At 31.0% G+C, this 18,550-nt stretch overlaps 1 protein-coding gene across 1 annotated transcript; it reads right to left on the reverse strand.

The window, feature by feature from the left end:
- Positions 1–961: 961 nt before the first annotated feature.
- On the reverse strand, positions 962–12,082 carry LOC114184832 (shikimate O-hydroxycinnamoyltransferase-like). Its single transcript, XM_028072171.1, has 3 exons — positions 11,930–12,082; positions 1,892–2,296; positions 962–1,816 (listed from the first exon to the last, which is right to left on the reverse strand). The coding sequence occupies exons 2-3, from the start codon at positions 2,288–2,290 to the stop codon at positions 962–964; spliced, it is 1,254 nt and encodes a 417-aa protein (XP_027927972.1). The 5' UTR covers positions 2,291–2,296; positions 11,930–12,082.
- Between the last annotated feature and the right edge of the window lie 6,468 nt (positions 12,083–18,550).

An 18,550-nucleotide genomic window follows, 5' to 3' on the forward strand; every position in this document is an offset into this window, starting at 1 on the left:
TTTCTAAAAGTAGAATTAAAGTTGATTAATTTTTTATTTTTTAATTAGAATAAAATAAAAATCGATAGATATGGCCAAGCATTCACAAAATAAAATATAAATATATTTTTCTGTATGCTTGACAGAGAGGTTCCTTTACACGGGGACATGAATCGAGGTTTCAGTAGAAACTACCAACTGAACATTACCAGTAGTTAAAGAAAGAAGTGAAATGATTAAATCACAAAATTGTGGCACACCAAGCAGTAGATCATGACCAAAAAGACAACACATCTGCGTATCAATGTATAGAATTAATTGAAATTAACATAAACATACAATACAACTGTTTTTCAATCAAGATTTATGCTCTCAATAAGCAAATTATATAACTTGATGAAAGTAAGATTAGATCAGCAGAGAAAAATTCATGCTTTACAAATTTATGTCACTCAAGGCTTCGAATAACGAATGACATTGCAGAATCAGATTCAAAGGTAGAAGCTTGAAATAATCGATAAGAATTATGTGATAAACAAAGAGGAACTTAAGGGTTCCTTTGCATCAATTGAACTGACAATTGTAATGTCCTCGACAATCATTTTGATGAAATGCCTAACACCAAGCTATCTTTAGTATGCCTATTTCAAAAATGTTTAAAAAAAGAAAGACAATTAGCTCCAGCAGAATACATTCGTGAAACAAAGTTGTTTTCATAACTGACTAGAGAATTTATTACATCTTCCTGCAAGTGGTTGGAGTAGAGATTTGATTACATCTTCCTGCAAGCGGTTATTTTTAAAACAAGATGCTCACTTATTCAAGACAATTATATAAATAGTTGCTGATTTAAAACCAAAAGAAATCCACAAAGAATACTAAAGGAAGGCGTGCGTCGACAAAGATAGGAAGCGAGAATTGGAGAAGGGTAGAAGCTGATATCGAACCCCTCATATGTCATAAAAGAATTGTTGAAACAACTTCATATATGATGTGGCGGTAGGGCGATTGCCAAATACAAAGTGCCATCATTTTCTGAGCTTGGAATTATGATTGCTAGACCCTCGTGTGCAATCCAACCAGGTCTCATGAAGATTGGTCTCCCCCAACCAAAGTCAGCATCATAGATTGGAAACTTAGCCCAGCTATTGATACCAACATTTGGAGTCCCAAAAGTATGAGGTCCACGAACAAGAGCACTTAGATCAGGCTGTAGCTGTAGATAGTCAAGAGCCGACCTCAAATATGGGTTGTCCATTCTCATAATTGCATTATGGATTTTGTTTGCAGCATAGCATGTAGGTTTCGACAACAGATCTCCAACCAGTGCTGTGGGAATGGTGGAGAAGATGACATTGCCAAGGTAACCAGGAGGAAGAGCAGGTTCCAGCCTTGACCTTCCATCAATTGGAATATACAGTCTCGTTTCCTCCTCATCAGGAAGCCCTCTTGCTCTGCACACACTTCTCCATATATGTGCTGCCAACATCTCATAACTGCTATACTTCATTGTGTTGCCATCTTCTTTGTATTTGCCCTTCAGGATGTTGACATGCTCACCACTCACTTTTAGAATAGAAGCAACCACATCGGTGTTGGTGGTGGTGGTGGTGTTAATGCGGGGTCGTGAGAGCTGGTATTCGTGGTGAGGAAAAGCTGGTTGAGGTGGCTCCCTGGCACGAAGTAAGGTCCTGTCAATAAATGGAGGAACAGAAATGTCAATGCCACGAGCCACATCGGACCATGCATTGATGAAGTGAAGACTCGATGCTCCATCTACTACATGGTGCTGTATACCGACTCCTAACGACACCCCTCCACATTTGAAATATGTTACCTGAATCCATGCAGTGCAGTGCGGTAAATATGAGTTTTATGTTATCCTTGAATAAGAGAAAGAAAAGGCACGCACCTGTAATACCACTATCGGATATGTTTCGATGCCGGCACAATAATCCACCGCGGGAATAAGGTTGCGATGGTGAAAGGTGTGAATGAAGTTGTCCATGGCAACGGTGGCATGAGCCTCGACGAAAAGTACACCCTGACCGTCACAATAAATCTCCACACGGTGGTCTTCACCGTGACGGAGACGGGCGGCCATTGGGTTAAAAAGGACGAGGGTCTTACTCAGAGCTTGTTTCAGAATGTTGGCGTTGAAGAAATTGGAAGCCCCGTTTGGTTTGTAGAAATAGACGGTGGGAAGGTGGTAATTCCCCACCAGCAAATCTAAGTCTGAGTTCCACAACACCTTTCGCGGTGTCGCCTCCGCGGGTTGCACCATTATCGACTCCTCCACACTGATCGTCATCAGTTTCTGCTTACAACTATATGGCACCTTTATCATGAAAAAACATGCATATGATAGCCGTAACATCTCTGTCTAAAATTATCATAATTCAATCAACAAAAAATGATATTCTAACATAAAATTCGAACTCAATTTTGACATGGGGACGTGACACCCTTTTTTTCTTTTATTTTTATTTTTTTTAAATCAAACAGAACCCATGATCACGTGCGTAGAGGTTATGTGCTGTAAACAGACGTGGAGAGAGAAAGTAACACAAAATGCAAAATTTGGTAGTTTTGGTGAGAGAGGGAGAGGAAGGCGTTGCCGGAGAACAGGTGTCTGACCAGAACTCATCAACGGCGTAGTATTCAGGGTTAGTGCTATTTTCAGAAGACGACCACTAGGGCTTCCACAAATCGAAGACTTCCGGCACACAACAACGAGCACGGTGGGTAGAAACCTTTTTCTGGCCTTAATGTATTTGTTAATCGTTGATTTTTTAATAACCGCTTATATGGCAGAAACTGTGCGATTTGAATTCCGTTTTACTTATCTGTAGGGTTTCCCAATCATGGAATCATGTATTGAGGTTTTGGTTGAGTAAAGTGAACTTTCCAGTTGGGTGTATTGGTGCTTTTGATTTTATCAGTGTACAAAATAGGGCAGTTTGGATGTTGAAATAATTGATTGAGGTGGTCAAATAATTGTTCATTTAATGTATATAATATTTGTGAAATTCGTAACATTATGATTTTTTACAGATATGTATTTTCGTCATTGCTGTAAAGCGAAGTTCATTGGTGCTTTGAACGAAAAGTTAACTATGGCACAAAAGGAGTATATTGCAAGCACCCCGTTTTGGTGGTTTCCGATGTTAAAACAATCATTGAAGATAAGTAGAAACGTTTTATCTCAGTTATGTATTAAATGGGTTGAAAGAAGGGGTGGTTTTGATGTTGGTGGTGAAGTGGTGGACTTTAGTTTATTAGACGTTTGTTTAGGGTTAGGATTGAGGGTGGTCGGAGAAAAAATTGATTTAAATAGGAAGTTGTGGAGAGTGAGACGTGGAATACTTTTGGGCATCAAAGAGTTGATGTTAAATTGATATATAATTTTTTGATGAAATTTGATGATGATGTTGGTAATGTTGAATTATTTTGCAAGCTATATGTTGTGTTAGGAATATCAGAGGTTCAAGAGTGTTGCCACAAAAACACCATATTCTGTTTATGGAAAGAAGAAGTTGAAATCACTACAAATTGGTTGATTTTGTTAATTTGAAAACACCATTGCTATTTAATTTTGAGTTATTTAAGAATGTTTGTTATGGATTGATTTTACAGGACAAAGTATGTCCATGATTCTGTTATGTGTTTTTGTGTTTGAAAATGTATGTTGCAGGTTTTTAGATGTTTTGCATTTATTTTGCGCAGCAGTAATATTTTTTTGTTTTTTGTGGGTGGTAGAACCAAATTATATAACACAACACCCCACTTCATTTCCCTTCACCCCTCATTTTGCTGTGAGATAAAAAATATGTAATAGAAGTCCTTAGTGAATGTTGTGGGGAATTAAATTTTGGAGGCCAAGAATTATGATCCATATAAAGTTGACTTTCAGCAGTTTGTTGTTGGCACGTATTTGTCATTGCTTAAGCAGATTGGGGCTGTTCACTTGAACCAGAATATATAACAGCACTCCCCAATTTGAGTACTTGTACTCCCCACTTGATAACGTAATTGATACTTTTAAGAACATTTTATTTCCTACATAAAATAAAAGTTGTTATTAAAACTGTTTTTCGCATTTTGGATTGGTCATAATAAAATTAAAAATTTAATTGCTTAACATAATTCAGAAATTTAAGATGGTTATTAAAGTTTTTACTGTGAACCAGAATATATAACACCAGTCCCCATTTTGGATAGTTTTATTCCCCACTTTGTAACGTTGTTGAAAGTTTAAAGAACATTTTATTTCCTTCCAAAAATAAAATGTTATTAAAAATGTTATTTTAAATTTCAATTGGTTGTAATTAAAAATAAAAAATTTAATTGCTTAACAAAATTCAGAAATTTAAGATGGTTATTAAACCTGGTACTGTGAACCAGAATATATAACATCACTCCCCATTTGGGATACTTTTACTCCTCACTAGGGATGTCAACGGGGCGGGTAGGGTACGGGTAGTAGCTCCCTCGTACCCTACCCGCTGGATAAATATTCGCCCCGTACTTGTACCCATATCCGTCGGGTATCCGTTATGCGGGTACCCGTCTATTTTTTTATATCCGCGGGTATCCACGGGTACCCGCGGATATTTACAAAAATATTTAAAAAAATAAATATTTAACCATAATTAGTTCTTAGATCAACTAGTCCCCTTTCTCCGATTAATTCTTAAAAAACAAACAAATAAAAAATCACTATCAATTTATATTGTAGTTTATTTTTGAATAAAATATTAAAGAAATTACTAACTTCATCAATGTCTATCTCTTGCAACATTGTATAAAGTTTCATGGTTGTCCAATTTTAATCTAGAAGAGCCTTAAAACATAAGAAGTTCAGTAAAAATTTCTAACAATCACTTAATTAAAATATCTAAGTAAAAGTGTTAATTTCTTTACCTTCCATATTGGTCCATAACCAGTCTTAGAGACACATCAATGCCTCCACAATATATGGAAGTAATTTACTCATTTGTGGGGTAAGAATCTGACCACCATTATTGAATGAAGACAATATATATATATATATATATATATATATATATATATATATATATATATATATATATATATATATATATATATACATATATATATATATATATATATAAGGGTAAAGTTTAGCGGGTACGGGTATCCACGGGTATGGATACTATGATACCCGTACCCGCCCCATTAACATGCGGGTATCAAAAATACCCATACCCGCGGGTAGCGGTTATCCATTTTTAATATCCATTTACTATCCGTTGCGGGTTTTATCTGCAGATACCCGCGGGTACGGATTTTTTTGACATCCATACTCCCCACTTTGTAACGTTGTTGAAAGTTTAAAGATAATTTTATTTCCTTCAAAAATTCAAATGATATTAAAACTGTTATTCTAAATTTAAATCGGTCATAATTTAAAATAAAAATTTAATTGCTTAACAAAATTCAGAAATTTTAGATGGTTATTAAACCTGGTACTGTGAACCAGAATATATAATATCACTCCCCATTTTGGAAACTTTTACTCCCCACTTTGTAACGTAATTGAAAGTTTAAAGAACATTTAATTTCCTTCCAAAATTAAAATGATATTTAAACTGTTATTCTAAATTTAAATCGGTCATAATTTAAAATAAAAAATTTAATTGCTTAACAAAATTCAGAAATTTTAGATGGTTATTAAACTTGGTACGGTGAACCAGAATATATAACACCACTCCCCATTTTGGAAACTTTTACTCCCCACTTTGTAACGTCATTGAAAGTTTAAAGAACATTTAATTTCCTTTCAAAATTAAAATGATATTAAAACTGTTATTCTAAATTTAAATCGGTCATAATTTAAAATAAAAAATTTAATTGCTTAACAAAATTCAGAAATTTTAGATGGTTATTAAACCTGGTACGATGAACCAGAATATATACCACCACTCCCCATTTGGGAAACCTTTACTCTCCACTTTGTAACGTAATTGAAAGTTTAAAGAACATTTAATTTCCTTCCAAAATTAAAATGATATTAAAACTGTTATTCTAAATTTAAATCGGTTATAATTTAAAATAAAAAATTTAATTGCTTAACAAAATTCAGAAAGTTTAGATGGTTATTAAACTTGGTACCGTGAACCAGAATATATACCACCACTCCCCATTTGGGAAACTTTTACTCCCCACTTTGTAACGTAATTGAAAGTTTAAAGAACATTTAATTTCCTTCCAAAATTAAAATGATATTAAAATTGTTATTCTAAATTTAAATCGGTCATAATTTAAAATAAAAAATTTAATTGCTTAACAAAATTCAGAAATTTTAGATGGTTATTAAACCTGGTACGGTGAACCAGAATATATATCACCACTCCCCATTTGGGAAACTTTTACTCCCCACTTTGTAACGTAATTGAAAGTTTAAAGAACATTTTATTTCCTTCGAAAATTAAAATGATATTAAAACTGTTATTCTAAATTTAAATTGGTCATAATTTAAAATAAAAAATTTAATTGCTTAACAAAATTCAGAAATTTTAGATGGTTATGTGAACCAGAATATATACCATCACTCCCCATTTGGGATACTTTTACTCCCCACTTTGTAACGTAATTGATGGTTCTACTACCCCTTTAAAGTTCATCTTTCTAACCAGGAAATAAAATTTACTTAGTTTCATAGTGTTCATTGCTTGAGAACACAAACACTAGGAGACGAAAACCAAAATATTCATGACCACTCCACATCAAATTATTCTTGACGCCTCAGATAGGACATAATTTGTGGTACTGTTGTTATTTTTGTTTTCCTCTTAATTCATGATTGCCCACATCCTAATGATTTTGCACCTAATGTGTTGGTCATATTAGTATCTAATAATTCACAACTATCCGCACATTCAAACATGAAACAGATGTTTATTACAATAGGAGGTGCACAACACTATGGTTGCAATAGGAGGTGCACCTTCTCATCAGATTGTCCTTTACCCGCCATCCTTTCCTATTTTACAACTGAAAACATTTAACCTTCAATGACATAGTATCAAATAATTACACAAACCAAATAAAATTCCAAAAATAACAAACAATAACAACAATATCAAACACCAAAGCCCATCCCCTGAAACATAAAAAATTCCTATTTTCCATATCTAACCATAACTTAGTAACATTCGGCCACCCAAAATTAAAAAACCCCCAAATGTGCTGCTTTGAAAATTTTGGTGTTGTCCAAAGGCACAACATTGTCAAACACCACTACATGCCACTACAAAATCAAGACTACAAAACCACACCACAATGCAAACCAGAATATACCAACGACTCTGTCAAACAATGTTGCACCAAACTCGAAAATAAATGAAACGTTTTTCCCCCAAAGATTAAACCTTTTCGATTGGTGAAGAAAAAAACACGAACCTTACACTAAAACGGTGTTGTGGAACGGCTTCCGGTAGGTTGGTTGTCGTTGCCGTCGACTCGCTTCCACTGGATTCGATCCCCTCCACTATCGTCGCTGTCGCAGGTGTGTCCTCTCACAGTGACCGCCTCCCGCCTCGCTTCTGTAACACCACAACTTCTCTGTCTCGGCTTCCTCCGACTATCTCAGTCTCTCTCGGCCGTTCCGCCGACTTCCTCACGCTGGCTTCACCTTTCCACACACTTAATCACCCTGTCTCCGCCTTTCCTTTGAGTTGCTCACGCTGTCGCTGCCTTTCCGTCGACTTTCTCACGCTGTTTCCACCTCTCCTCCGACTTGCAGAAACTGTCTCCACTTCCTCCGACTTTCTCCCTCCCTGTCTCACGAACACTCTACAAATTTTGCATTTTGTGTTACTTTCTCTCTCCACGTCTGTTTACAGCACATAACCTCCGCGCACGTGACCATGGGTTCTGTTTGATTAAAAAAAAGTAAAAATAAAAGAAAAAAAGGGTGCCACGTCACCCATGCCAAAATTGAATTCGAATTTTATGTTCGAATATCATTTTCGTTCAATCAATGCTCTACCAACTTCAACTTTCAACCTACTTTCTATGCTAGTGAGACTGATATAATATATATATATATATATATATATATATATATATATATATATATATATATATATATATATATATATATATATATATATATATATATATATATATATATATATATATATATATATATATATATATATATATATATATACACTTTGTGTTCAAATTTTGTTATTTTATTTTTATTTTTAATTATTATTTTATAAATTAATTATTTTATAAATAATTTATTTTTAATCGTTATTTTAAAAATATCTTTTTGTCTTTAATAATTATTTTAAAAATTTCTTTTGTATTCATATTTTATTTTTCTATTTTTATATTTATGAACTATTTTAAAAATTAATTAGATACTTTTTATTAATCTTAACTCAAATTTCTATGAAAATTAAAAAATACAAACACATAAACATGATAGCGTTTGTGTTTTCAATAGTTTATTTTAAGTTATTTTTTGTTCCTTTGGTATTGTTGAACTCATTCCTATTTTGATGGAAAATTTTTACATTAACAAGTTATACCCAACTTTTTCAAGAATTTTGTAATTGGGCATGGGATGGGATGTATATATCCATCTTGTACTCGTTTCCATATCCGTAAAAGTTCTCGTATTCGTTTAAATTATTAAAATAATTATAATTTATTAAATAATTTTATATATATATATAATTTTAATATAATTGCACAAAAGATTGTAATAAGAAGAAAAATACCTTGGAGATTGGAGATACGATTGAAATTCATAACATGCTAAACAATGAGTAGATAAAAAATACAAAGTATGTAATATAATATATATATATATATATATATATATATATATATATATATATCAATTAAATGTTTTTTATTTCTCACATTTGTATTCTTTTTTAATATTTTTATTTATTATATATTTATTTTTCATATGAGAATGTTTAACAGTGTCATTTTAAATGTTTGATAGCATAAACCTTTCATTTTATTATCTCTCAATTATTCAACTAGGTTGATATTTGAAAATTTTTCTCAGATCTTTAAGGTCTTTTTCATCTTATCATACCTCTAACAATACATTTGTCTTCTTTTTGTGCAATTTAGTTCAAAGGTCTGTCAAATTGTTTCCATCTGATATTTTTTTAATATTTTTATTTGTTGTTTATGTTTATAATGTAAATTTTTGTTTTGATGTTTTTATATAATTATTTCTATAGTAATTTTATTGTTGTATAAATAAATTTTATTTACTATGATATCATAATTTAATGTAATTGTCATGAATTTTTTTATCATCGTTAGACATATATTGAAGTTCAAAAGATGAAAAATCTATATTAAATTGTAATTATGAAATATTAATTTTAATCTCTTTTTTTTAGATTTTTATTAAGTGATGTATTATAATTTTTATTAGTATTAGAATTTAAAAATTGAAATAAAAATACATTTAAAATAATTTTTAATTTAAATATTTATTTAAGAAAAATACTTTTAAATTTTATCAATTAAGTAACATCGTTTGCAAATTTAAAAAATATTTTCATTCTCATAAAATTTTATTTAGTATTTTAATTTAAAATAATTATAATTTATTTATAAATATTTAATATTAATAAAAAAATACCATCCTTTGAAAAAAAAAATTTGGTAACTTTTTATTATTTCAATACCTATCTACGAATATCATAATTCAATCAATGCTCTCATCAACTTCAACTTCCTAATGGTATGAGTTATTTATGATCTCCTTTATGTCACAGTTTTTTTATTTGATTTTACATAACAAATGATACTAGAAATTGTAATGATTATCTCAAGTAGATATAATAAAAAGTTATTTTAATCATTATTGTTCGTCCATATATTTATGGAGAGGACATTATTACTTTTTACACCTAATAAATTTTACATGAATTTTATATATACGTTTTTATCTTAGATTTTTTTTTCTAGTGGTCACTAATTTTTTTTATTTCATTCATTTTGATATTTTTTATCATGTTTCGATTTAATTTAGTTTTTCGATTATTTAAAAAATTCAATTCGACCCTTTTGACGTTAACACTCTATGTCATATGTCAAGTTGGTGCAATTTTTAATTTTTCTTAAAATATATAAATTGTTTAGTGTTAAATTATAGTTATGTCATATCACAATGATAGTAAATATTTTCAATTTAGTCTTCTATTTAATTTTTTAATTCAATTTAGTCTTTTTATTCTTTAAAACGATCCAATTGATCTTCTCTTATTTCAGAATAAATTAGTAATTAAGCTCAATTACAACTTATAAATATATATATATATATATATATATATGTTAAAATAATTTTTTTAAATTTTTACATCAAATTACTTCACCTAAATATTCAAATAATTTTATTTTAATTTTTACACTTATAAAAAGTAAAATAATTTGAATATTTAGGTATAGTGATTTGAAAATTCAAAAAATTATTATTTTAACATGTATATATAAATTGTAATTAAGTTTATTTACTAATTTGGTATCAAATTAGAAAAGACAAAATTTAATCATTTTAAAAATACGAGAACTAAAATAAATAAAAAGTCTAAATAGATGACTAATTTGAGGACAACCACTACCATTACCACATATCACTACTGTGTAACCTCACACATGAAAGTTTATATATTTAAAAAATAAAAATAAAATAAAGGTTAAAATACATTTTTTGTCACAATTTTCGTCAAGTTTTGTCAAATAAGTCTTAACTTTGGTTTTGTGTTCAAATAGATCTCAATTTTCGTTAATTTTGTTCAATTGGGTCATTTTTTGCCAACACAGTTTAAATTATTATCGGTCATGAACAGTGACTACCACGTGTCACTTTGATATAAATTATAATTGTTTACATTTTATATTAGAATACCAAATAAAATTTCATGAGAACCAAAATATTTATTAAATTTGCAAAGTGCAAATATTAATGAAACCTAGTTGATAAAATTTAAAAATATTTTTAAAAAAATTTAAAGAAAAATAAAATATTCAAATTAAAATATATTTTAAATGTTTGTTTACTTCAATTTTTTAAATTCTAATGAATCTCTTCTTTTATACACTAATAAAAATGATAATACATCACTTAATCAAAATGACACCAATAACAAATAATAAACATAATAATAAAATTTTAACATAAATATTGTATCGTTTAAACTCCAATATATGTTGGATGGTGATAAAAAAATATTTATGGCAATTACATTAAATTTTGATATTGTAATAAATAAAATTTATACAATTATAGTAAAAAAAAATTACAGTATGCTTGATGTAATAAATTAGAAAATAAAAAATAATTAGATAAAATATACCTAAATAGTATTCTACATGATGAAAATAAACAACAAATAAAAGTATTAAAAAATTATCAAATGTGTGTCTTAGAAACAATTTGAGAAACTATTGAAAGAAATCGTACAAAAGAAAACAAATGTATAATTAAGGGTATAATAAGATGAAAAATATCTTAGACATCTAAGAACAGTTTTCAAATATCAACATATATATTCAATGGTTGAGAAATAATTGTTTTAGTGAAACAAAATAATTCTTCAAATGAAACAAAAATTAATAAAAATAAATAAATATTTTTTATATTATCTAGTAAATAAAATTGTGTGTGTGATATATTAAGTAAAACAGCAAAAACATTTTCCCTAAAAGGCAAGATTGGTTACATAGATCACATAATGCTGCTGCTGGACTTCATTAAAGACCACATTTTCAGAGATATTATTTTTGGCCAACTAAACCCCAGCTCCCAACCAAACATTTAATCTAAACCCAAGTAAAACAATGGATTATGAACAGAACAAGATCACATAACATATAAGAACATTTCAAAAGAATTAAGAAATGAAAAATTGATGAATTGGAAACGTAAATGAGTGCTCACCTTATGCGGTAGATCCTGCAGCGTTTGAAGAATCGACAGACAGAAGAAATAAACGAACCATTTGACTCCTTAGTGGTCCGTTCAAGACTTGCACTTTCTTCTCGATGGAATGGGTTTCTGGAAGGGGCACAATTTGTGGGGGCGAGGCTAGATTCAAGCTAATTTATTGTCAAAACATAATTTTCCTTTAATAATTTGATTTCCATTAAATCCATTATCCTAACAAATATTCAACCTAGAGTCTCAATCAGTCTTTGAGCTTATTGCCTCAATCGTGGTTGAATTTAACACCACACAATCCTCTTATTGTAGTTGAATTATTGATGAAATTTTTTTCTAAGATTAACTAAGCAACATCTGATATTGGTCAAGTCACTTAAAAGCTGTTGTCCTTTATGTTCTTTCAAATATGCTCTAATTTTCTTTTTGTCGTTTATAATAACAGTAATAACAACTGTCCTTAATAGTTTTATTTTTTATTTCTTATCTGGATTCCTGTAATTATATAGGTTGTTGATTGTTAAACTTTTAGTGGCTGTTTGTGTTACTTTATAATGACTGTCTTGGAAGTAATCATAGAGGCATGTTCTTGAAACGAGGCAAATTAGCAAGCTTTATTATTTGCTATCATTTGTCTAATCGAGAACAAAAAGTGTGATACTTTTTTGTAAATGGAGAAATTACTAATACCAAAAAAACACAACTAAATGTAAAATTTATAAGAAATGTTAAATTTATTATAATAATTATTAATCGTGAATCACGTCAATTTTGATAAAATAAGACCTCACAAATGACTATAAACATGGTACTAAAAACTCAAGATAAATATATCGTAATTTACCTGTAGCTGAATTTAGCTTTGTTTATTTGATTTATACAGACAGTTTTTCTCTTTCAATATATTGTAGTGAAAGTAATCTTTTAAATATTCGTTTACTAAAATACTTTTTCAATGTGCCACTTTTGTTAGTGTGTGAAAGAATTAGTAGTGAATCATTGGACCTATAAAACAAGCATGTTACTATACATAAAACACAAATTCAATAGAATTTCGAATTTTGCATATATCTGTTTACAAACTTACATGAAACATTGAATCTTCTGTAGAAAAGGTCTCCATTCAATAATGTCAATGAAGTTAAAACTTATTATTCTTTACAAGGTTAGATAACCTGTTACACAACTATCATGAAACTGGGTTGATTAGCACACTTGTTTCCAAGTATATAGTTATTCTCAAATGTGAAATTGGATCACTTACCTCAGAAAGACAAATTCATGAGTATATTTTTTTGTTTTCCTTATTCTAGGGTTTTTTATTTCTATAACTGTATAACAGTTATTATAGGAAAATGATATATTAACAACTGATTTTTAACAACTTCTCTCACTATCTGACATAAGAGTGATTTTTCATTATTATTTTTTTCACAATTCCACGTTAGATACTTGAGTAAAGAGAGAAAGGGAGGTTGATGGAGTGATAGAAGTGAGAGAAGCAAGGAGAGAGAACGAAGTGGAAGTGGTGAGAGAAGTGGAGAGTAGTGTGTGGTTTCTCCTTCCCCCAAGTTTTTTCTTCCTCCATCTTCGAAGTCTATTGTTCGTCACCCCTCTAATTTTCTTCTTCCTCCATGCTCGTAGTTTTCTTCTTCCTTCATTCTCCAAGTTTGTTGTTCCTCCGTTTTTGAAGATATTTCCGGACTAGGTTCGTCATTTCCCTTTTGGTGGAGCAGAAAAAGTTTTGAGTTTACCCACTACAACAAATTTTTTGTATTCGTTGATGTTTGTGGAAATGAGGCATTTTTGTTTCTGTTTTTGGTTAATATGTGATAAAGTTTGGATTTTTTTTTAAAACAATGTTGTTCAAGAGCGGATTGATGAGGCATGATTGGTGTTTTTCGTTCTGTCGTGGTCTACATTGGTGAAGAGGTAAGCAAAGTCATTGTTGAAGCCAACCCATTGGTGGGTGGTGTAGTAACGAAAACAGACTTTACGTAATATAAAATGTTTATTTATGGTTGCAGGTGGAGCTGCAAAAATTTAGGCAATACTACATTTGTGATTGGGGTCTGGATCCACAAAATATTCACCGCAACGCTGTTCTTTTCGCCATTCAGTACAACACATTTGAATTCCCAACACTAGATTGATACATTTAGAACATCAGATGTTGTAAATGACACACTGTTTTTTAATCATTAAGTTCATTAATTACTGTATAGGCCATGCAATTTAAATATTAACAGCTTTTGATGGATGTTCAACTGTTTTGCAATATTTGTTGAAACCCAAGAGCGAATAAATGTTAAACTTTGCTTCAGTTATTGAAATTATGCCCATAAATTTAATATGGATTATTAAAAATTTCCAGTTTATGTGTGAAGCAGGGGCTTCGTAAGTGCGAACCTGAATTTTTTTGCATAACTTTGTTATCCCTCACTGTGGTTTGCGTATTAGCCATTACGTTTTTAGAATTTAACATGTCTGCATCATGGTTGAAGTGTGTTGGAATAAGGTGTACCTATTTAAAGAAATGGTTTTGTCGGTCGTTATCCCAAATGTAAGTGCAAAGCAATGAGTTAGGTTCTGCTAACCTACGCTGAATGATTTGAACAAAACCTTTTCCCTGGTTGAGTTTGATTATAAGTATCCTTCTGGACAGACCCCTTGGTGGCATCAATAATTTATAAAGTTTCTTAATTAAGTGACGTTAGAGGAAGTTTTAACGATAAATTTTGCAAATTGTTTTAAAGTTATTGAATATGAAAAACCTTCAGCTTAAGTGCAAAGTTGTGTTACTGTAAGTGCAAAACTAAACTTTTATGCATTACATTGTTTTCCCTCACCCATATAAAAGTAGTAGCCCTTAAATTTTAAGAATTTAACACGTTTGGTTCGTGGATGAGGTGAGTTGATATAACATGAACCCATTTCAATAGGTGGTGGTGTGACAAGTGATCCAGGATTTAAGTGTCAACTCAGGAGTCCCCTTCTGCTAACCTGCGTTATATGATTTGAAAAAAATGTTTCCACTTGTTGGCTTGGATGATAAGTATCTCGTTTGGTGGTGTGAGTAAATTATACACTTCATTAATAAAGTTAACTCACACCAATTGATAAGACATAATGTTTATAAATTTTGCAAATTGTTTTTAATTTATTGGATATGAAAAACTTCCAGTTTAAGTGCAAAATTGTGTTATCGTAAGTGCGAACCTATATTTTTTTGCGAAACATTATTTTCCCTCACCCATATAAAAGTAGTAGCCCTTAAATTTTGAGAATTTAACATGTTTGGTTCGTGGATGAGGTGGGTTGGTATAATATGAACCCATTTCAATAGGTGGTGGTGTGACAATTGATCCAAAATTTAAGTGCCAACCCAGGAGTCCCTTTCTGCTATCCTGTGTTATATGATTTGAACAAAATGTTTTCACTTGTTGGCTTGGATGATAAGTATCCCGTTTGATGGCGTGAGTAAATTATACACTTCATTAATAAAGTTAACTCACACCAATTGATAAGAAATAATGTTTATAAATTTTGCAGATTGTTTTTAATTTATTGGATATGAAAAACTTTCAGTTTAAGTGCAAAATTGTGTTATCGTAAGTGCGAACCTGTATTATCGTAGGTGGTGGTGTGACAAGTGATCCAGGATTTAAGTGTCAACCCAGGAGTCCCCTTCTGCTAACCTGCGTTATATGATTTGAAAAAAATGTTTCCACTTGTTGGCTTGGATGATAAGTATCTCGTTTGGTGGTGTGAGTAAATTATACACTTCATTAATAAAGTTAACTCACACCAATTGATAAAACATAATGTTTATAAATTTTGCAAATTGTTTTTAATTTATTGGATATGAAAAGCTTCCAGTTTAAGTGCAAAATTGTGTTATCGTAAGTGCGAACCTATATTTTTTTGCGAAACATTATTTTCCCTCACCCATATAAAAGTAGTAGCCCTTAAATTTTGAGAATTTAACATGTTTGGTTCGTGGATGAGGTAGGTTGGTATAATTTGAACCCATTTCAATAGGTGGTGGTGTGACAATTGATCCAAAATTTAAGTGCCAACCTAGGAGTCCCTTTCTGCTATCCTGAGTTATATGATTTGAACAAAATGTTTTCACTTGTTGGCTTGGATGATAAGTATCCCGTTTGATGGCGTGAGTAAATTATACACTTCATTAATAAAGTTAACTCACACCAATTGATAAGAAATAATGTTTATAAATTTTGCAGATTGTTTTTAATTTATTGGATATGAAAAACTTCCAATTTAAGTGCAAAGTTGTATTATCGTAAGTGCGAACCTGTAATTTTCTGCGAAACATTATTTTCTCTCACCCACATAAAACTAGTAGCCCTTAAATTTTGAGAATTTAACATGTTTTATTCGTGGATGAAGTGAGTTGGTATAACATGAACCCATTTCAATAGGTGGTGGTGTGACAAGAGATCAAGAATTTAAGTGCCAACCCAGGAGTCTCATTCTACTAACCTGCATTATATGATTTGAACAAAATGTTTTCACTTGTTGGCTTGGATGATAAGTATCCCGTTTGGTGGCGTGAGTAAATTATACACTTCATTAATAAAGTTAACTCACACCATTTGATAAGAAATAATGTTTATAAATTTTGCAAATTGTTTTTAATTTATTGGATATGAAAAACTTAGTTTAAGTGCAAAATTGTGTTATCATAAGTGCGAACCTATACTTTTTTGTGAACCAAAATTTAGGTCCACAGTAATTAATGAACTTAATTATTAAAAAACAGCGTGTCATTTACAACATCTGATGTTCTAAATGTATCAAGGGTTGGGAATTCAAATGTGTTGTACTGAATGGCGAAAAGAACAGCGTCGCGATGAATATTTTGTGGATCCAGAACCCAATCACAAATGTAGTATTGCCTAAATTGTTGCAGCTCTGCCTGCAACCATAAATAAACATTTTATATTACGTAAAATCTGTTTTCATTACCACACCACCCACCAATGGGTTGGCTTCAACAATGACTTTGCTTACTTCTTCACCAATGTAGACTACAACAGAACGAAAAACACCAATCCTGCCTCATCAATCCGCTCTTGAACAACACTGTTTAAAAAAAAAATCCAAACTTTATCATATATTAACCAAAAACCAAAACAAAAATGCCTGCTTTCCACAAACATCAATGAATACAAAAAATTTGTTGCAGTAGGTAAACTGAAAACTTGCTCCAAAAGGAAAATGACGAACCCAATCCAAAAATATCTTCTAAAACGAAAGAACAACAAACTTGGAGAATGAAAGAAGAAGAAAACTAAGGGCATAGAGGTAGAAGAAAATTAGAGGGGTGACGAACAATAAACTTCGAAAATGGAGGAAGAAAAAACTTGGAGGAAGGAGGAAGAAAAAACTTAGGGAGAAGGAAAAACCATAAACTGCTCTCTACTTCTCTCACCACTTCCACTCCGCTCTCTCTCCTTACTTCTCCTTACTTCTCTTACTTCTGTCACTCCATCAACCTCCCTTTTTGTCTCCACTCAAACATCCAAAGTGGAATTGTGAAAAAAAAACATTAAAAATTAAAAAATCATTGTCACGTCAGGTAGTAAGAATCAGTTGTTAATATATAATTTTCCTTTATTATACCGCCAAAACTCTACTATATTTGAATCTAATAAGAACTCTGTATAACGGTTTACAGACTAATGATTCCAAATATTGCTTCGCAGATTGAAAGCTTAAATTTTCAGCTGGGACATGATTTGTCCCTTTTTATTATGGCATGAGATACATTAAAAAGTAATGTAGCTACCTTGCAAAAAGAGGGTTGAACTAAGCTTTTTTCATACTAAATCATCATGTTAAGCCCTGGTTATTGGAGCTGTTGTCTAGATTAAGGAAACTCTCTATTAACATGATGATGCATTCAACATGTTAAAGCTAACTTCAAGTGAAAATGAACCAGAAGAGCAAAAATCCTTCTGATTTTATGTCTTAGCAGTGATAGGAATCCTTCTCTTTTATTTTGCAAAAGAAAAGAAAAATCACAGTTGCTTACAGATGAATGAAATCACAGTTGGTGCTCAATTATACTGTGCTGAGTTACATATTACTAATGCATACATAGAATTATTAAAAGTCAAAAAGTTTGCTTTGCTGATGAAAATAAGAACACGTTGGTGGGTCTTCAATAACACTAACCACCCAATAAAGATGTGGAAAGATCCACCACAGCCAAGAACAGAACGTTGATTCATCATTTGATCAGTGTCAAGGTGACTTGGAAAATCAATAATTTTTTCCATGAACTATAGTGTCAAACTCATCCACCCACTTCCACTTTCAGTTTTTACCATCTACTTTCTTTTTCACCAATTGTAATTAATGATTCTCATTTGGAGCATTAGTTAGTTCTGGTGTAGCCATTACCCCAGCAGTGGCTATGTTTTTTTGTTCTTCACAATAAAATATTTATCAGCTTTATTAACTATTCATGTGTCCAAAACATGACCAACAACTTTTAATGAAGTTTTTTTATTGTAAGTACGTTTTTTTATCTTGGAAAACATGAGTGCATTCCATTCAGACTAACGTAATGTTGATAATGAATGCTTATGT

Source organism: Vigna unguiculata, chromosome 5 (assembly GCF_004118075.2).
Source record: "Vigna unguiculata cultivar IT97K-499-35 chromosome 5, ASM411807v1, whole genome shotgun sequence".
NCBI classification, from domain to species: domain Eukaryota; kingdom Viridiplantae; phylum Streptophyta; class Magnoliopsida; order Fabales; family Fabaceae; genus Vigna; species Vigna unguiculata.

Bases quoted from the DNA above. Each gene is read 5' to 3' on its own strand.
- LOC114184832 (XM_028072171.1), bottom strand. From the start codon at position 2,290: ATGACGATCAGTGTGGAGGAGTCGATAATGGTGCAACCCGCGGAGGCG. The intron at 1,817-1,891 runs GTGCGTGCCTTT...GCATGGATTCAG, and splicing joins ATCCGATAGTGGTATTACAG to GTAACATATTTCAAATGTGG.